Here is a 22,854-nt window from a genome sequence, read left to right as displayed (position 1 = left end):
CATATTCTCATTACATAAAAATAGCTCTCGATATAGCTGAAATATTATTCTGAAGGAACTACCACAATGACTGTCAATAGTGCCAATTCATATAAGCTATATCATCACTAATCTTATATTGTGAAAATATCTACATCCAAGACTCACAGTTCAATCAAATAATACTATTTTTAACGTGTAATCAATAGATCTAATAGATGCATAGATAAGCTCAAAGCTCATAACAGTGTGTAGTATAGAAAGAGATTTCAATGTTCTCCAGGAAACGAAATTGAATAAATTGAATAAATAAATAGATTTCACGCCCAATATCGTTTACTGTAGTTTCTAGAACAACCATGTTTTTATAAAAGCAATTTGATTTAAAACAAAAACAATCTTATCAAACTCTAAATGAATAAATTCGAATAAACTTGGAGTAATTCGCGAAACAAATTCTACAATTGAGTGATTGTCTTCCGGAAATGATTATCTGAGAGGAGGAGGAGACCAATTTTCTGTGTTGTTGGAGGTGATGTTGTTATAATATATATCCAAATTGAATGGGAACGACTTGATGTTGTCAAAAACTTTTGGATCGCCCATTAGCAGCCCCAAGGTATACTGAAAGCTCAAACATTGAGTGAAGTCTCACGATCGTCCATTAGCTGTTCACAAATTGAAGGTTGAGCTCTACAGTCATTGGCCGGGCGAGACTAGAGTAGGCCTACTTGGGAGTGTCTAGTCTCGGCCAATGACAGAACAGTTCAACCTTCATTGGTCGCGTCAAACGGGAATGATTTGGATATCCAAATTTTGCAGATTCTAAAAATATCAATCTCGTGCACCTCGAAGCCAAAATTTATATTCTCCTTCTTGATTTTTCAAAGTTAATGTTCAAATTTAATTCATGAGACATGAATAGAAACCATATTAATTTATATAGAAATATAATCTAGAGAGACTATCTCTTCGAAAGAGATGGTTAAAATTGGCAACTAAATCAATAGTCAGTCCAGTTTTGTCAGGTTAGCATTAAGTTGAGGAAGGTTTCCAAACAATATTTGAGTTCTGTCACTTTATTAGGTTAGCACCAAGTTGAAGAACTTATCTATATTATTATAAAGGAAAGAACTGGTTCATACAAGTACAGGATAGGAAAATTATGTTTGACACATCATCACGTATAAACTACTGGACTGATTAACTTGAAATTTCGCATATAGGTTCTTAATTAACCGAGGATGGTTGTAGGCCTACTTCAAACTCTTCAAGATTCCACTCGGTTTTCAGTTTACCAATTTTAAAATAGACCCTTGCGGAGCACGGGTTACCTGCTAGTACTATATAATATTCTGCTGCCTAATGTTTAGGCTTCTATTTATTTAGCTTTTAGTTCACTTGTTATTGATAATAACTAGTGTAACAACCAATACTAGTATCTCAAATTGATTTAATAAATTAGTGGTTTTGACAATATCGACTCGTTTTCATTCAATATAGCAACCAATCTTGATCATAAGGTTTTCCATATATAAAGTGCATAAATCAGAGACTCCATGTCATAGCTATTGAACCAAAATTATTGGTAGCCTCACCAGTGTTCCTATGCTGTAATATTGTGGTCAGTGAAGCTGTAGGTGTACATTAATTTGGTAGTTGAACTGTGCGCCGAGCTCTAATTTCACTTTGGGACGTTAATGTACCGGTACACATGTAAACTAAGTTGTTTCGTGAGAGCAAGCCCGATTCGTAATCGCATATAAACAAGGACGTGCAAAGGATATATGCTCACTCTCAGTTAAATATTTGCGAAAGCGCGCGATGCTCTGAGCGAACAAAGCGGACTGCTCGGTCGCTCCTCGGTTGCTGCTTGCTCCTCGCTCGCTGCCAGTAGGAATCTTTAATTTACCCCACACACTTGCTCCAATCACAGCAGCAGCGGCATCCTTCTTTGCTTTTCTCTCTTGTCCAGAATTACTGCGACTGTCTGTAGAGCTATTGGATTTCTAAGTCAACAATTTACCGCTCTCCCTCGAGATAGATAAACAAGCTGGATCACATTAGTGACGCCAGAAGTAGCCTTGTTTTGATGTAATTATGTTGATTTACTCTTCACCTGCTGGTTGGGAATTTGATTTTCCTGTTTGGTCACTTTTTGAATTTCACTTTGAATCAGTCAATCATGGTTTAAGTATATCTCCACTCCTACTAGCATGGTACAAGTATATTTCCACCTTCCATAACGTCGTTTGATAATTTTTCTTACGGCACACATACGCTGTATAAGCACAAGGATTCTGTATGCATGATAGGAGGAATGATGATGAGAGATGACTCAAAGGTGGTTCATAATTTTTTTCACTTTTTGTGTAGTTGAGAAGTTGATATTGTGGTAATTATTCATATTGAATGAAAAAGACTAAGAAATTGTCAAAAACCACTGATTTATTTTATCAGAGATTGACAATGGTGTAATAACCGAAACCGGTCTTTCTAATTATCAATAAATCAGTGGTTTTTGACAATTTCTTAGTCTTTTTCATTCAATGGTTCATAATTGTAAATACATATATCTTGTAATAGCTGTATTTATCATAGCAGCCTAATATGTTATAGTTTTCTTGTATGTTATTTCAACTGGAGTTTTCTAATTTAGCCCTTCATGTTATATAAATTGATCATGTTTGCTAAACCATAATTTCTGACGTCCATAAGTACGGTAGTGTAATGTTGAACCGCAATAAAATTATATTTATCTATACCAATATTAGGTGGGTTCCAAACTCTTCAGAAGCTATAACAGTTTATAACAGTTTTGAAATGATTTTTAATGGCATTGTTCACTATCATTTTCAGAGCTGGTTGGACTGAATGAAATTACTGATAACCACTAGTAATATAATATGATTTCCATCGAGGTATTACGCTGATCGTTGGGTTGATCGTTCCCAAACACCTTTCCGATTACTTCAAGAACCATACTAATCTCACTAATGTATTTAATAATTATAAAGAGATTGTAAAGTGTGCATCACAATAGAACTCCTCACTCGAACGGTCTTAAGGATTTTAGGGAATACTATTAAATTTAGAATAGAAAAAGATTTAGCTGTATTGGTCTTAAAATTTTTCTTTTTAAAAGAATAATTGTTTATACAGAAAGAATTGATTTGAATGTCATTCATCTCCAACAATAATCCCATTTTCATTTGGATTTATCACCATTTTCCAATAATTTATTCGTTTATTGAAAAAGTGCAATATGTGAGAGCTCTCATTGTTGCTCTTATGACACAAAAAAAAATCAAAGATAGAAACGCTTCATGTGTATAGCGACATTAAGTAAGTTCAGGTTCGCTTGACTGTATTGATCAGATCAATAATAGGCTGAGAAGGTATAAGATCTTACCTGCGAAATTGGCTCATGCTGAACACATTAGATTAGCGGCAGTGTTGTGTCTCCTGAGGTACACATCTCAACTCTTAACATGGAGCTCTAATAGGGTGGTGCGATCCAGTATTGAGTTTCATAATACACAATACAGCCCGCAAACTTCAAAGCAATATCTGTTTGCGCTCCAGAACTAAGCATCTTGCACTATCCTAGCCTCACAATAGTGCTATTTGTGCCGCAGGGATTCTACTTTATGCTGTTGCAACATACGCTGTTATTAAAAGCAGAATGTTATCCGTATCGTAGCATATCAAATAGTGACTTGTATTTTCAACATTCATTAGCGCTTAGAGAGACAGTGGGCTGTGAAGTTAAAATTTTAGTTTCAATTTATTTTCTCCCGGGCATTATTGATTCAAAACGGGGTATACACTAATTAGATTACCTAGAAGTGTCTAGAAGAAAATGTATTTATTACAGAAGCAGTTGTAAAGATTGGAAGTGGATGAGGTGAAATATAATACTGTACCATGAATAGCAGATGTAATAAGTCAGAATTGTAATCAGAGCGAAGCTGGTTTGTGAAACTTTCAATCTTTGATCAACTCCACTTTTTGTCGACTTCTCCACTTCCACAAACTTTATTTTATAATTATTTTCAATCACTTTGACAAAACATTTTACAACATGAACATTTTGTAGTTTCCCCCAATTCAAGTTTTAGTATGGCGATTCCGTTCAATGTCGTATCAGTATTGCGATTCTGTTTAGTGCCGTATTAATCTCTGCACTGTGGCGATGCATAGTGTTGTTGACATGTGGTAGCCTAGTATTATATTTACCCATTCTAGCCTAGTATATCAACCTCGAGTACTAGATTAGCATTGAAGTCAACAATGTGAGGCTGAAGGGTGTCAAATTAGAGTTACTCCATTACGAACCGGTTCTCTTCTCACCCAGTGTGATCGTTTTCCATCAGCAGCGGCATGATTGATTTTGTCGGCGATCGGGGGATGACTAGCCAGCCGGCCGGCCGGCCCTGGTGACCAACTACACTTAAGCAAATAGGCACAGCTCAAGCAACAGCCCACATCAATTGGCCATCAGATTTGCTCTATGAACGCCGGCCGATCGATCCCACAAATAAACGTCAACAACGTTAACAACAATGTTCGACAACAATGCTATATAGCCAGTGTTGTGAGCGGTTGCTTAATTAACCAGGGCACCCTTTAGCATCGGCATCTTGTTTGGGCCCGATTGTCATAATGGCAAAATGGCGGCCCACCTACGCTGCTACCACCGCTAGCTACTGCAATATTGTAACTCAGCCATATACGTCAATTAGCCGGTAATTCCCAACGCAACAACGCCGCTGAAAGGACTGTCAATTCCTACTCAAGTCTGGAGTCTAATCACTGGCTGTGGTTGGATGCTGGTTGCTTCCGTGACTCAATGCAATCTATCCTCCACAATGATACGAGATTATTAGTAAAATATGGTTCCTTATGGCACTGAAACAGAATGCAATGTGCTGGTAGAAATCTGGAAATTCTGTCTCACTCTTCACTTCTTCCTCTCTCCATCATCACTACCAATCTCTTCAACTTGACTATGAAACAGAGTAGAGAAAAATTCGATAGTTTTGCTCTTGTAGAAGGTATCAGCCACTTAATAAAGTGAGTTTATTGCGAATTCACTCTTCTTCTGCAGGTACTTTCTCCATTACGGAGGTTGGCTACCATCATGGCAGTTCTTACTTTGTTAACTGTTGCTCGGAATAAGTGGTGTGACGTGCAGTTGAATGCTTCACTCTGGTTTCTTAACCTGATTGTGTTGATTAGAGTTACCTGAATTGAAGAGATACATGACTTGCCTGACAAATGTAGCTATTTAAACAAATCCAAATCAAACCCTTGCTTTTATGTGATAAGTTTACCACCAACAATGCAATTATTATTCGTTCACTCCACAGAATACTCCCGTTGAATAGGCTGCATATGCATACGGTCATCCTTCTCATCCAAATGAAAGACAGTCGTTGCAAAATCTTCTCAACTTTCGAATGAATCCGTTTTATCTGAAAATAAATCTGTTTTATCTGTAAGTTTTAAAAATGAATACAGCATTCTCCAGTTGAACAGTAGTTTTTTGTGGAAATTTGTCTATACTTCCTCAACTCTCATCGAAATTATCGTTGATCATTTAAAATTATATTTCTATAAGAAATAGGTCAACCAATTGTTTCGGATGATTGGAGTTCTACAACTGTTTTACTTTTGAAACAGAATGAACGTTGTGAGTCAAGATGCATTTTTGTAGTAGAACTGTAGCAAAGCTTTGCAGCTTATCAGAATTGCGCTGGATGTTTGCTTGCGGCTTGCGCCCATGATGGATACCATCAGCTAATAGCATGCCGACTTAGCTGCTTACCGCTTGCTACTCGCTGCAATAATAATCTATCTCGGCTCGGAAAATTTGTTATCCGGCAGCCAGACGATGGCAGCGAATATTAATAGGTCGTCGTATTAATAACTTGTAGACCTCGCGGTAATGAAACAATCACTCTTCCTGCAATGTAGTTCATCAACGAACCTTGCATACATTCTAAGCAATATTATCCTCCTGGAATGTATCTGACTACCCCAATTAGAGTCTTCCACCGTAACGCGACTGCCAGATATATTCCTTGCGTAATTAGTTAAAGATGTTGATTATCTTTCTCATTCCACCACAGGTGCTTGATCCCGGCACTTTGTAGAAGAAAATTTGATAATCCATCCATATTTAATATCAACTGTGTACTCTATTGCAAATCTAATTTGTGATATCGGTGAGATATGATATACAAATTCTACCTTGATACGACTTTGATTAATACATCGTAATAATAGATTCATTCACTCATGGGTTTGACGAAAATAGTTGAGTTTATTTATTTATCTACAGAGTATTCATTTATTTATCTATTCAGCTCTAGATATTAGATATCTACACAGGCTAGTTTCTAGTTTTTCAAGGATACAGTTTTTATCTATCGATTTATCTTCAAAGTATCTATAGAGTGAAGAAGAATGTTTTTCTATGTGTTGATTTTAATATCAATGTCTTGGATCATTACTCGATCCAGTGCAAGCAATTCATTAATGTGTTGTCTTCTCATGGGTTTACTCTTTTGATCAATAGTCCAACAGGAATTCAATCAGGGCCATTTCATACTACATCAACTTGTATTGACAACATAATAACCAATGTTGTATCTGAGAGCGTTGTGGGTGGGGTGATTGACTTGGGTTTGTCTGATCATCATGCGATATTTGTCTGGCTTATTGGTCGAAAACAATGTGAGAATGAGAAGTATATAAGTAAGAGAATTTTCTCAAGCAAAAATGTTGAACGCTTTTTAGATTTATTGAATGTTGAAACTTGGGGAGATTGTTTTTCATCCTCTAGCTGTGATTTGTGTTTCAAGAAGTTTTTCTCTAGATTCAATCAATGTTCCATGGAGGCATTTCCAATTAAAACCATGAAGATTGAAAAAAATAGTTCAATGAAAAAATGGTTGACTCCAGGTTTGAGGATCTCACTTAAAACTAAAAGAGAGTTGTTAATGTCTTTGAAGAATGATGCAAGGCGGGATCCTAGCTTTCATTTATATGTTAAAAAGTATAGTAAGGTACTGAAAAAAACAATTACTTTGGCCAAGAAAAAGTATCTTGATAGTGTGATTAAGAATTCGGATTATGTTACAAAGGCTACTTGGCAGGTAATAAGGAATACTATGGGAAATTCATCTTTCAAAACGAATGCCCAAAATTGATTGCGGATGGAGTTTTAGTTGACGAGCCTGTACAGGTTGCAGAATGTTTCAATGAGCACTTCAACAGGAAATCCAAAGCACATAGTTGCAACTCAGAGGACAAGCCTTCAGACGACATAGAATAGAGAATAATAGGGGTATTAGACAGTTCAGATTTCAACCATTATCGGAAGGGCAGGTTCTCAAAATAATGTCAGGCTTAAAGAATAAGAGTTCAGCGGGGTTGGATGGCATTCCTATATTCATCATTAAAAAGTCATGTAATCTCATACTTAAGCCTCTAACATACTTGATTAATCTCTCTTTTGATACTGGACATTTTCCTGACTTGTTGAAATACGCTGTTTTGAAACCTTTGTACAAGAAGGGGGATAAGAATGATGTTGCTAATTTTAGACCAGTAGCTCTGCTCTCATCTTTCTCGAAAGTTTTTGAACGGGCTTCTCATACTCAGCTCAATTATTTTTCTTGAAAAATCCTCTCTTTTTTGCAAGTCACAGTTTGAATTTAGAAAGGATAGATCCATTGAAGATGCTGTTTTCGGAATTAACCAGGGTACACTTAAGGCTAGGGATGACTCTGAACAGGCTCTGGGTATTTTCTGTGACTTGTCGGGAGATTTTGATAATGTTCAACATGATCTTCTATTGCACAAATTGAAATATTATTGTGTAAATGGGAAGAAGGAATACTCATGGTTCTAGTCATATTTATCGGGGAGGTTCCATAGAGTGTCAATATCTGTTGGTAATGAAACATGCAGCTCTTCTTGGTTACCTATGTCTCAGGGAGTGCCGCAGGGTTCGCCATTTGGTCTATGTTAATGAGATCGAGAGTCACGTCAATTTCCTACTCTCTTTTTTTGCGGACGACACTACAGCTTTAATCACCAGTAGGAACAGTGAATGTTTGATAAGAGAGGCTGAGAGGTGTCTTGCTGAATTAGATTCGTGGTTTGTTCAGAATAGTCTTAGTTTGAACTAGAAAAAAACTAAAGTAATTCCCTTTTATAGAAGAGATTATAGAAGTTTTGGAATAAACTTAAATACTCAAAGTAGAGTTGAAAATTCTGATTTCACGACATTCTTGGGTCTGATGGTGGAGAGTGATTCCAAATGGAAGCTACATATTTCTCATGTCACTGGTAAATTGAATAGAGAGCCTTGTTTGCATTAAGAGTAATGGCTAGAGTAGGGAGTGAAAAAACTGTTCTTTTTGTATATCACGCTTATTTTTTGTCAGTTATGAGATATGGAGTTATTTTTTTGAGGAAAAAGTATAGAGAATAATGGAATATTCATACTGCAGAAGAAAGTCATTGGGATAATTTATAAGATTAATACAATGCGCTCTTGCAGACCTTATTTTGAGGAAAAGAGATTGCTGACGGCTCCTGCTATTTATATATTAGATTTAGCAATCTTCGTTTTTAAAAATAGACGAATGTATGAGGAGAACCAGGAGTCATCCCCATAATACACGATTCAGAGGTTTTGTTTACCCACATCACAGACTAAGCCTGCTGGAGAGTGGCCCGTTTTATATGGGAATGAAAATATTTAATTCAATCCCATCTCACATAAGAGAAATTGATGGCTTGAAGGAATTCAAAAAAACACTCAGGGAATTCCTTATTGTATTGTGTCCGTACAGGTTAGCAGACTTCCTTGTTGAATAATGTTTGATTGATCTATGTTATGAGGGATCTCTTGTGTTGAAATAGGAGGGATGGTAGATATTGGATTAAACTTTGACGTGTCATATACTGCGGTTCATATACTGCGGTTCCTTAATGCAGTTCAGTAATTGTGACGAACAAGAAAAGTAAAGTAATGTAAGTAAAGAGTGAAATATTATTATACGAGAGTAATGACTAAAGGCAAATGCACACAGCAACAGACTGAAAAATCAAACGTCAACATGCAGATGTAAGCGGACCTGTACAGACACCACACTGTCCACACATACGAACTTCTGTATTCGTTGCAGCATTCGAACACCTTGGGAGGCATTTTTCTCCGACTGTCTGCTGTTGGGTGCGTTTGCCTTCTAATGAGCAAGAAATTTATTGTCTTTCATCAACTATACTAGTATATACCTGTAAATACTTTTGCCTTTTAATGAGCATGTAATTTCTCGTCTTTCACTAACAATACTACAGTAGTATATTGTCTTTTCCTTTAAATACTTCCTCTGTGTACTATTATGCTAGAGTTTTTTAAAATGTATTTGATCACCTTATTTCATGATAATTTTTATCGAAAATCCATTTTTTTGTAAAATTCACCTCATTTCTGTGGATTTTTGTTTATTCACTCTGTTTTGTGCTTCTTGTTCTCATGTTGTCGGTTTGTGTGTTGGCAGATAGTATAGAATTCAATGAATTAGTATGAACACATTTCATACTTTCTGAGTGTTGAGGAAAACTTTTTCGAATAATTATAATCCTTACAGGATCTATTGGATTGTATCCTACATTTGTTTGAAGTCTCCTTCTCTCATAGATCTGGGTACCATCATAGTTGTATAAATTCAAACAAAAAGGACATGGAACGGTATGATTCTCCCAAACGCAAAGTTTGGCAGTCTTTGTTTCGGAACAAACCCTTTGCATAGTCTGCCCCTATGAGCTGGACTTGGAATAATAATATTATGATCATATCACTTCTAATTATTATAAATTCAATTATTATTCAGCTCTTCATGGATAGTGAACTAGATGAGTATTCAACCTAAGCTTATAACAAACAAACTTCAACTAAGATGGAATATGAAGAAAAATTGGAAGTAATTTATTATTGTGTTATATTAGTTTTAAATTTATTAAATTTGAACAGGTTTCAAAGTTTATCGATTGTTTTTTAAGGTGATCAAATGAATTTTCATATCAGTAGGCAAGTCAATCTCTTGTTGTTGATGTCAGTATTTCATTCAATAGACATCAAACGATCCGCATTATCATACCTGAATTACTCTTGATGAATCTGCGAGTAAATACATACCCTGGAATATCAAGCATTTCAGTTGCTTATTTGAATTGAAAACTGGGAGCTCACATCCTAATTGACAAGCTTTGATCAGCTATTCATCGAGAATCAATGTCCTAATATGTATTGGACAGGCGAATCATTCTCTGCTCCACATCTGTTACTTTGCTATTCACTACTAGCGCTGAGTACTGAATAGCCTACACTGTTCAATTATATCCAGCAGGTTGTAATGTATTATTGACATAGGTGCTTTGTTGTTTGTTGCCTATGAAGCTCACCTTTCAACCCCAAGAGAATAATTCAAAGCGATGCGTTTGTTATAATACATGACTTGATACAAAGACTGTGATATTGGATTGGGATCGGCAGTGCAATTCTTGTGACAGGTCATTGACCATTATGGTCGCTATGACTACTCTTCAAAATATCTTTGAACTTGAAGCAACATATTAATAGCAGAGTCTGATGGAAGATGACGATAATCTCGTGAAGAGGTTTCGATTACAAGTCAGAAATTTCAGTATTGTAACCGATCAGTCCCCCATCCCCCCTACAACAAAGAGATTCCTAAAGTTGCCTTCCCTAAACCAAAGCCCTAATCCCTATTAAGCACCTTGAAGCGAGATCAAGAAAATAAAATAAATGGATTCTGCCATCCAACTCCAAAAATTCTCGCGTATTAAAATCAATTGAAGGCAATCCGAATGATCCATTGCGATCCATCCACGTTCGACTTCCCATTCCATTCAGTCAAAACTTATTTACTTTAATACACCTGCAATACCGTAGTAATTATGTTTGGTTAGCCAGCCAATTTTATAATACGATATATTACATTGTCTAACTTGTTCCACTCCTTATAGTTCCTTCTTTTCGAACCAAATATATAAGACATATAAGCGATTTCCATGCACAACTCACAATAATGTATCAGTACTGTGGGTGAAGTTGAGGAATCATAACCCCTTTCATTTAATCAATGTTGAGAAATCCTATTATATTAAGCGAGCAATTTCTGTATAATATCTGTTTATATTTTTATATCTGGTTATATGGTTATTTATGTTCAACGGATCTCGAAAACAGCTCTAACGATTTTCACGAAATTTGGAACATAGTAGGTTTATGATCGATAGGTTTCATTCGATTGCACTTCTAGTTCTCATCCTTGGAAAAAATTGCTGAAGGACATTAAAAGGATAATTCATCCTTGGCTGAAACAGCTGAGACTTTCGTCATCTGTGGATAGTAGAAAGTGAGCGAATGATTCTGTGGAAAATCAAAATATCGCATCCCCGAAATATCATAATCAATTATAAAAATCTGGTGTGGCGCACTCACACAACTTTCCTTGACGTTATGAAAATTGATCACCTGACGCTAGTGTACTCGCGCATCTCAAGTCTACTATTCAAAGATATGAGACACCTGGTGATAGGTCAATAACGCTGGAAACACACGAGGTCTGCTATCTCTTCGTAGTGAATGATTTAATAGAACCAACAGTTTGCAATTTAATAATCCCAATTTTCTCGGATTTCAAGCTTATTTTCAATTCTAGGTGGAAATGTTACTGAACATTAATTGCAGAGATTTTCATGCTCAATCTTTCCCACTTGAAATTTTTTGTTTAAATTATATGAATGAAGGCTGATAATTGAGAATCTAAAATCAAACTTTGCATAGATGGGGAAAAGCTCCTGAAATTTTTACAGATATAGGACTTGTTGCAGTTGATAGAGCTTATCAATGACTATTCCAGGTATAAATTTGATCAAAATAGTTGGAGCCGTTTTCGAGAAAATCGCGAAAAACCCTGTTTTTGACAACATTTTCGCCATTTTAGCCGCCATCTTGAATTGCATTTGATCGAAATTGTTCGTGTCGGAACCTTAAGCAGCGTACACATACTCGCGCTTCCAGCCCGCACCGAGCACGCTCCTCCCTCGTACCGCCCTCGTACCACCATCGAACCACAGTCGCACCGCCCACGCACCAATCATGAACGTTACGGAAGATGTTAGATATTCTCGCGTTCCCCGGTCGAACCACTGTTGCTCGCCGGTCGATCATCAATCGCTCTGCTGGAGTGACGTTCGGTTGCGGAGCAGAGCGACAGTCTGTACGCACCTCTATAGAGTAAGCACCTTACGTTCCAAATTTCAAGTCATTCCGTTAACTGGGAGATGAGATATCGTGTACACAGACGCACATAGACACACACACACACACACACACACACACACACACACACACACACACACACACCGGTCGATCATCAATCGCTCTGCTGGAGTGACGTTCGGTTGCGGAGCAGAGCGACAGTCTGTACGCACCTCTATAGAGTAAGCACCTTACGTTCCAAATTTCAAGTCACTCCGTTAACTGGGAGATGAGATATCGTCTACACAGACGCACATACACTCATACACATACACATACACATACACACACACACACACACCACACACACACACACACACACACACACACACCACACACACACACACACACACACACACACACACACACACACACACACACACACACACACACACACACCACACACACACCACACCACACACACACACACACACAACACACACACACACACACACACACACCACACACACCACACACACACACACACACCAATACCCAAAAACCACTTTTTCGGACTCAGGGGACCTTGAAACGTATAGAAATTTAGAAATGGGGGCACCTTAATTTTTTTCGGAAAGCAATACTTTCCTTACCTATGGTAATAGGGCAAGGAAAGTAAAATAGCATTCATAAGCTGACGTATAGCCAGCTGTAAAATATAAACACAATCATTTTAGAGAATTGTGTTCTGTTTATCAATAAATAAAAATTAGCGAAACTCGGTGCCCCGATATTACTATGTCAATCAAAGAAGGAAGCGAATGTTACAATAAAATGATTCGAATAATTATAGTATATATTTTCATATTTATTTGTGAATTGAGTTGCAGAGCATATAATAATATGATTGTAATAGATCAACAAGATTGGTCAAAACTATCTTGAATCTCAAATACCAGTACATACACCAGTCTCGAACAAATACGATGACATTCTTGAATACCTGTGCTTTATTCTGTCACATTGAATTTGTTTTTCGATTTGAATTTGATCATTTAACAAGCTCTACTCTAAAAAATGTTTATTTTTTCAGATTAATGAAAATGGTGCTTCCAAAGAACAACGGACTGAAAACTACAATTATGAAGAAAACGAATTCAATCAAGATACATATCACATCTCTCCTGTAGTAGACCACAATGGAGGTAAGTGAACAAAATCGGATTGATTTTTATATGCCAGTTTACAAAAAAGCATTCTACTTCAACACACCTTGTGTGAACAAATATGTTTCGGTGAAAGTTTCAGAAGGTTTCATTTTATTATTTTATACGAGTATTATTATATTCAATGATATTGAAACAGCATCACAATCATCTCGAGAGTGAACATTCAAAAAAGATTCTCTCGTGTTGAATAATACTTCACGATTCTTAAAAGCATGTGTGAGACTTTCTTTGACCTACAGTAGTATGTAGACGAAGCTCCCTGTAGAACCATTCATGGGAGAAGATGATATTATATTTGAAAGATGAGCAAATTTCATAGAGATCAATTTCATAGCCGTGAAGTGTCAGTTATTGGTGACCATCTATTCTTGAAGAGATGGGATGCTGCTATCGCATGGTGACTGTGAAAATACTTCTCAAAAGTCTGAAAATAGTTACTCTTAAAACTCAATTTATTATGATTTCTGTTTCATTTCTAACCATTATCTCAGTACAACTCAAAATTTGATGACATATGCAGATTCAACCCTGAAGATTGCCCTGTGATTGCCCTAAGCCATGATAGAGGTTTAAGAGAATATTTGTCATAAACCCTTCTCTCACCTGAAGAGCTTAAAATTCCAAAATTCTATTCAGCTTAAAAGCTGGAAAAGCTTATGTAGAGCTTAGTCAAAATGAGATTATTTTAATGAAAAGTTACCCTTGCTACTTTCGTGAATTGTGACACACAATAATAAATACATTTATAAACTATTGGACACATAACTCCACACTTTTATAATAGACCTCTAAAACTGATGGGAGATACTGATATGGAACTACTGTATGCCATATAACTTAGTAGAAATAAATCTCTTAAGAATTTTATCAAATTTCAATAGGCTATCGTATTCATTTCTGGGAGCGATAGCTTCGAAATTTAGCATTGATACTAGAAAATAATATTCTGTTCTATAATAAGCTTAGATACAATAAACGGTATTTCTTACTATGATATGTTGCATTCGTTGAATAATAAATAAATTGATGTTTCTTTCCATGACGAAACACTATATAATAACTTTGTTGTAGTTCAGACACTGTGTTTTTTTCAAATATTCACAAGTAACACAGTGTCTGAACTACAACAGAGTTGATAAATAAATGTTATTTTCCATCGGATATAAAAATACAAAAGCAAGATGAAAGATGATTATTATAAAATTTAAATTAAGTAAATAAATAGTTCACTTCTGAGAACCATGCATGGTTCATGTCAGAGGTGTTTCGACTCACGAAGAGGCAACAGTATTATTATTGACTGTTGTAAGAGCTTCCGAGCAAGAATGAAATTTAATTAATAATGAGCTTGGGGCTGCAGTTCAAGGAATCACTTTCGAGACATCCCACCTCAAGGTGTTTCAATCTCATGCAACTATGTTCTGCAATCAGAAACTTCGAACTTATGAGTCTTGTGTTGTGTTATTCATTCATGTATCTCAATCAAAATAATCTGTCCACTCATTAACCAAATATGAGTGCTATCAGATTTTTGAATCCAAATCTGCATTTCCTGGAGTTACCTCTAATATAATTTCCCTCAATTATTATATCATATTTTTTCGTTAGCGCTTCTCTTGAATAGAAATAAAAAATGAAAACCTAATTAACCTTTTTTTAAATTGCTTATTTACGACATGTTTCGGCCATGATGCCGAATTCAAGTAATTGAATAAAACTAAAATTTCATTCAATTACTTGATAATGGCATCATGGCCGTAGCATTTCCTAAATAAACAATTTTAAAAAAGGATACTTGGATTTTTATTTTTTATTTCTATAAAATATCTTATGCATGTAAGTCATAGAACTTAGTCAAATCCAAAACTCCCAGAATTATATTTCAATATATCTTTTCGATTTTCTAATGTTCTCCTCATATACGTTTTAGTACACAATAAAAATTAGCAGCCTTGATTTAATATTTTGTCGATTATGAGAAATGTGTTTCCCCTGTCTTCTACCATCACTCCATAACAATATGAGAAGATTTAGGATGGTGGATTAGTGATAGTATTTTAATGTTTGGTTTGTAGAAGAGCTGGAGGAACACAATACGTGATGTTTTCTTTGTTTTACAGACAGCTACCGCTCGGTGGGTCTGAAAGGTGAAAAAGGAGAGAGAGGACCACCTGTAAGTAATCAGAATAACTTTACTATCAGGTTGAATAATCATGATAATTCTAATACTTTCAAAAATGATAAATCTGATATTGATTTGATTTGATAGCAAGAGCAGTACAATAACAAAAGAACACATCCGTCTTTTATAAAGCATATCTGCATTCATTGAAACATTTTATAATCTGTTGAATATAAAGTGTAGTTTTTCTAGTTCTCTAGATTATATATGTAAGCTACTTCTACTGCAGTAGCATATACAGAGTGGGTGAAAAGTCCGAGAACGGCTTAATATCTCATACACACAAAGGTAATTTCACGGTGGGTGTTATTGGGGATCCTAATCATATTGAAAATACTACTTTACTTCGAAAATTTAGTCCGCCATCTTGGATCAGTCATTTTGAATGCAACTTTATTTTTTCAAATAGGAAGGTTGTCATGCGATATATGACTTCCATACGGAATTTTAAGAAAAAATGAATGGCGAGAACCGCATATCCATATCTCAAACCGTTTCGAAGATATTCACATTATTAATCAATACCATCAAATCAGAATAATGAAATAGATAAGTGGTATTGATTAATAATATGAATGAATATCTGCTTCGAAACGGTTTGAGATATCGATGTGCGGTTTTCGTCGTTCATTTTGTCTTGAAATTACGTATTGAAATCATGTATCACATGACCACCTTCCTATTTGGAAAAAAACAAAGTTGCATTCTAAATGGCGGATCGCAGATGGCTGACCAGATTTTTGAATTCATAGTAAAGTAGTATTTTCAATATGAGTAGGATCCCCAATCACACCCACCACGCAATCACATTTTTCCATGAGATAGCCGTTCTCATACTTTTCTCTTCCCTTTCTGCTTTTAATAGTATTTATTAATAATGTGAATATCTTCGAAACGGTTTGAGATATCGATATGCGGTTTTCGCCATTCATTTTTTCTTGAAATTACGTATCGAAATCATGTATCGCATGACAACCTTCCCATTTAAAAAACAAAGTTGCGTTCTAAATAGCGGATCCAAGATGGCGAACCAAATTTTTGAAGTCATAGTAAAGTAGTATTTTCAATATGAGTAGGATCCCCAATAACACCCACCGTGAAATTACCTTTGTGTATGAGATATCAGGCCGTTCTCGGACTTTTCACCCACTCTGTATAATCGACCAAGGAAGGTGGAAGACTCATGTCGACTGTTTAGATTATATCTTTATGTTTTTATAGTCCTTATTCACGGCTAAATGCGGACTAGTAATGTATAAATTAATGATAGTCTGTTCTGAACGTTGGATGAAAAAGTATATAGAAAAGTTTAGTCATATAGCCATAACCAAATAATCAGTATTTTGGGAATATTGGCGTACGCATAGTGACAATAATTGTTCAAAGAACTACTAGTATCTATGTGGATAAACCTTTCCTCCGCAATATTTTAATATAAGATTTGTTAAGAATGGAATGGTATTCATTGTCGCTGATAGGCTGATACCAGAGAGTAAATATACCGTTTAATTATTGATTTGATTATTTGCTGATACATAGTGAAACAATCAAGTTGGAGGAAAAGCATATGAACAATAGATGAGATAGCATACCCAATAACTACTATCACTTGATAGTAGGTATATTAAGTAATAGTAGGTATTGGCATACCCCAACTCAGTAATGATCATTTCCCGCTGCCAGAACGGTAGCAATTATTGTGGTGCAGCTGTATAGGCAAGACTCATTTCGTATCATATTGAATATTCAATTATATTTCATGTATGACTGAAAAGATAGGATTAGATTAGTTTCATTTATTTCCAATTCATTTCTCTCATACCAATTTTAGATTGTCAAGAAATAAAAATTCCAAGTACTTTTTCCAAAAATGTACTCACAACATGTGTCATAAACCATGGGTTTTGACAGCTCCAAAAGCACTTCAAAATTTAAATTTATTTTTATTTTAATTTTCAATAATAAAATCAGGATCACTAGAAAGCCAAATTGCGCTGACTGAATGAAAAATCGCAGAGCTTCAGAGTGGTGGAACTTTCCAGTCTCCCCACCAGCTGGCATTTTCATATTGGATTTTCCCACTTTTTCCACTTTTTTGAGTCAGTCTCTTTTTGTGCCGCTCCTCGCGAACATCCAAAGACTCTGACTGACCAGGACCTGGACCTTCCTCTAGACCTCACCTTCCAGCCAAAGCTGACGAGATGGTCATCATAAAGGGGATTGGTATCGTACTCAATTAATCATTCGTCATTTTATTAGTTATAATGTCTTGTTTTTCTTTTTTATTGGAATTTAAAAATAATAAATAAAATGTAGAGAATTCAAACCAAGAGGAAAATCCTCAAAATATTAAATACTGTACCTAAATAGTTTTCAAAAATTAATCAAATTGAAATAAATAGGAACTCATTTTTATATAAGATAATTAAGACTTGTTCGATAATAATCTGTTTTCCTTTTCTTCATAGCCTAAATTATATCACTTTTTAAACTATACATTTCAAATTTATTTCTTTTTAAATATTGTAAACCAATAAATTTTGTATTTCTTAGAATGATTTCTTCTTTTTATTTCTTTAAAATATCTGCTCTACCATTTTTAGCTATGTATCTCCTTTGTAACTCTTCTTCCCATCTGGGAAATTTCAAATTGCTTAGCCAAATTGGCTCACTATTTAGTGAAAAAGCTTATATTTGTAACTGACATTCCTAAAACTTATAATAAAGAGAAGAATTAGCTTATATACGTACGGGATAAAAAAATTCACGAATCACGACTTCTGAACTACAGTACTGGACCAATACCTACTACAGTATTACTATTACCACCTAGCAATAGTAGGTATTGACTGGACTGATTAACTTGAAATTTTGTGTATAGGTTCTAAATCTACCGAGGATGGTTATAGGCATTTTTGTATTCTTCAGGATTTCAGAAGATCAAGTTTTCAATTGGACCCTTGCGGAGCACGGGTTACCTGCTAATCTTCAATAATTATATTGTTGAATTGTTTCAGGGACCACCTGGAGAAGGAATCGAAGGACCACCGGGTCCTCCAGGGCCTCCAGGTTTTCCAATTTCCAGAGATGAAAATGTAATTCACTTGAATTTTACTATTCACTTGAAGAACAATGCAATTTATTTAGATAATTCAATCATTCAGAATTACACAACTTTCTTAAAAGTATAAAGGCTCAAGCCCAAAACTACTTGAATGAAACGTTAAAATACGGTACTTAAATTCAAAGTTGAATGAAACTTTGAGAATTATAATGGATCATTTTTTAGTTGCGATAGATGATTGAGTTGAATGTATGAATTCAAATTCATATTAGAACAGAAATAGCTCGGAGACGGAAAATATCGCTAATTAGCCAATCTAAGTATTATTAGTATAAATTATGCCTGGAAAATATTTTTTTCTATTGCGGGTGATGCATGCCTACATGGCACCAAGTTTTTTGCTTGGGCATGAGTAATGGGAAGAGCGTTGGTGAATTCATGAGATGATCAAACTTCCATGCCATCAGCGGGATTCGAATCCACAAACTATAATAGTTTGTGTAAAATAAGTTGAGACTTGGCCCTCCATCCGAATAAATTACATGGTTGCCAATTCGTGTAAAATTGCAACTTTCTCAAATTTCAAATTCAACATCAGAATAAAATGTAGAATATCATCCCAGATATCTTAGTAGTGCTAGAAAAGATCCAGTTTTGGAGGATTAAAAGGAAATTTAACTTTTATGATAAAATTGGAAACATCACGAAAATTTGTTTTTATTTTGATATCACTACTCTCAGAATCATGGGGCGTCGTAATTCGTGATAACTTTATATCAAATTAACGGGGAGAATGGCTCCTTTGTATTGGTGTCTGAATAATTTGAGCTCTTTGTCAACTTGCTCTTTAAGTAAAGTACCTCGAAATTAAAAAAAATAATCAAATAAGGATTAACTAATTAAATTCAATAAATAATCTGCCAATATATATGGCTTCTTTTGGGCGCCACCCAGTCTTTTTTGACTAGGAAAATAATAGTTGATAGATAAATACTAGTAAAATGATAAAATATAAATAAACATAACCTGAAACTCTCACTCTGGGTCGTGAATTTGGGATTTGTTGAATAAAACAAGAAATCAATCAGTTATTGCTAAACTATATTGAGAATTCAAATAGACGAAAATGAAATAAAGTTGCAATAGTGCTGAGAAGCCTCACAAATGAGAGAAAATTAAATATGAATAGAGCTTCAAAACTAAATTTACTCAAAAATGTAATCAATTTAAAAATTGAAAATGAAGTTTTCAATTTGAATTTGATAATAACATAGAATCCAAGAAATGCTAGTGAGTAATTAAAATCAATATATACAATTATCAATAGAATTTAAATCTTTCAAGAAATGTTCAAAACTGAAATTCAAAAGCAATAATTTAAAATAAATTTGAAATCTATGGAATTGAATAAAAACTCTTCCTCTGAAATTACTAATAATTCTTTGTTAAACCCTACTTGAAAAAGGAAACTGGAAGGTTGTTGCTATTTTTGGCTTTAGTGGAGTCACAGATCAATAATTGAAATCCTAGTATGTGTCAAGAATAAAACTGATGATAAGACTCACTGTAGCTTGATCACGTCACTCTCCTATGAATTGTGACATCTGATGCAGCTGTTTGCCAATCCCAGAGAATACCTCCACACAGGACACTTGACACCTCTCAATGACCAATTCTTCAAGACTGGCTTGGGACGTTCTCGTTCCTCCATATATAGCCTAATGTGTCAACCTGTCGCTCATGTGTGGGGTTCCTCTTCATAAGGGATCTGTGACTACCACCACTACTTGCCAATATTTATCTTTCCAGTATTTAACAATATTGGGGACTCTACTTCAAACTTTATTAATTACTCGCAGTTCTCTTTCAGAGGAATAATAATCTAGAGTTTGTAATAAAAAAATAGGCTGAAGCTCATTCAAGAAAAAAATTATCTTCCCTGACTCTCAGCTATGAAACTGATTCTTTAACAAGACATACAATAATTCTTTACTCTCTTAAAGATTTAATCAACTCCGATAATATGAATATATACATCAATATTACATCAAAACCAATACAAAACAAACAATACAAAAATGAGAATAAATGCATCAAATTCACAAGTGCCAAATACATCAATCTAAATTCAAATGTGACATAGTAACATAACATCAATCACATAAGTAATAAATTGTAGTCTACAGTAAAAATTAAAAAATTTAATACATAATTATTTGTAGTGCACTACCCTATATTATAAGAAACAGCCTACCTAATACTCATGAGTAATGTAACATATAATATGGATTACCGGTATCAAAATACAGCTTTAGTGATCATTATTTACATTACCCTTGATATTTCATTATTTATTCAATTACAAAAAGGTCTTTAAATTCCAATTGAGGCTTGTCATTGACCTCTCAGAATATTAGTTCTGCCACATGCTTTTCAAAAATCCTCAATTACCACGTGCACAACTTTCTAAAATTCCTGGTTGAAAGTGTTGAAATAACCATGCTTGAAAAGTGCTGGTCGTCATCCTATGAAACATGCCATTTCCCACATGCCATTCAAACTACACATTCACAATTATGCATTCATGCATGCGTTCTAACAATGGGCCTGTCCTTTCTGATCCTCTGGTTGTCTTAATACCTGGAAATGCTAAATAGGTCTCCTCAAAATTGAGGAGAAGGCTTTGAAATTAATGACCACCCTGAAATTGAATGTTGGAGAGGTCATTCACCCACGGTAGGGTAGCATATTTGGTGCAAATTTTTATCCGACCTATAGTTATTTTTTAATTGAACGAGCGAAGTGAGGTCTAAGATTCAAGTCAACGGTTTGGCATTTGTTTAAATGTTTGAATGTGTAAATGTGTAAATAATTTTTATCCGACCTATAGTTATTTTTTAATTGACCGAGCGAAGTGAGGTCTAAGATTCAAGTCAACGGTTTGGCATTTCTCTTAATGTTTAAATGTTTAAACTTTTAAATGTTTAAATGTTTAAATGTTTAAATGCTTAAATGCTTAAATGCTTAAATGCTTAAATGTTCAAATGTTCAAATGTTTAAGTGTTTAAATGTTTAAATGTTTAAATGTTTAAATGTTTAAATTTTTAAATGTTTAAATGTTTAAATGTTTAAATTTTAAATGTTTAAATTTTAAATGTTTAAATGTTTAAATGTTTAAATGTTTAAATGTTTAAATGTTTAAATTTTTAAATTTTTAAATTTTTAATGTATAAATGTTTAAATGTTTAAATGTTTAAATGTTTAAATGTTAAATGTTTAAATGTTTAAATGTTTAAATGTTTAAATGTTAAATGTTTAAATGTTTAATGTTTAAATGTTTAAATGTTTAAATGTTAAATGTTTAAATGTTTAATGTTTAAATGTTTAAATGTTTAAATGTTTAAATGTTTAAATGTTTAATGTTTAAATGTTTAAATGTTTAAATGTTTAAATGTTTAAATGTTTAAATGTTTAAATGTTTAAATGTTTAAATGTTTAATGTTTAAATGTTCAAATGTTTTAAATGTTTAAATGTTTAAATGTTTAAATGTTTAAATGTTTAAATGTTTAAATGTTTAAATGTTTAAATGTTTAAATGTTTAAATGTTTAAATGTTTAAATGTTTAAATGTTTAAATGTTTAAATGTTTAAATGTTTAAATGTTTAAATGTTTAAATGTTTAAATGTTTAAATGTTTAAATGTTTAATGTTTAAATGTTTAAATTTTTAAATGTTTAAATGTTTAAATGTTTAATGTTTAAATGTTTAAATGTTTAAATGTTTAAATGTTTAAATGTTTAAATGTTTAAATTTTAATTTTTAAATGTTTAAATGTTTATGTTTAAATGTTTAATGTTTAAATGTTTAAATGTTTTAAATGTTAATGTTTAAATGTTTAAATGTTTAAATGTTTAATGTTTAAATGTTTAAATGTTTAAATGTTTAAATGTTTAATGTTTAAATGTTTAAATGTTTAAATGTTTAAATGTTTAAATGTTTAATGTTTAAATGTTTAAATGTTTAAATGTTTAAATGTTTAAATGTTTAAATGTTAAATGTTTAAATGTTTAAATGTTTAAATGTTTAAGTT

The 22,854-nt window shown here is 34.0% G+C and overlaps 1 protein-coding gene across 7 annotated transcripts in view; it reads left to right on the top strand.

Moving 5' to 3' along the window:
- The window catches only part of LOC111043473 (collagen alpha-1(XVIII) chain), a 206,737-nt gene that overhangs the window by 143,429 nt on the left and 40,454 nt on the right, over positions 1-22,854 (top strand). For all 7 annotated transcript variants that reach the window (XM_039429740.1, XM_039429741.1, XM_039429739.1 and 4 more), the window contains 3 exons: positions 13,383-13,494; positions 15,639-15,691; positions 18,718-18,795. In XM_039429740.1, coding sequence (XP_039285674.1) covers positions 13,383-13,494; positions 15,639-15,691; positions 18,718-18,795 — 243 coding nt within the window. The remainder of the gene's footprint in view (positions 1-13,382; positions 13,495-15,638; positions 15,692-18,717; positions 18,796-22,854) is intronic.

Source organism: Nilaparvata lugens, chromosome 5 (genome assembly GCF_014356525.2).
Source record: "Nilaparvata lugens isolate BPH chromosome 5, ASM1435652v1, whole genome shotgun sequence".
NCBI lineage: Eukaryota > Metazoa > Arthropoda > Insecta > Hemiptera > Delphacidae > Nilaparvata > Nilaparvata lugens.
This window is presented reverse-complemented; position numbering and strand designations above follow the sequence as displayed.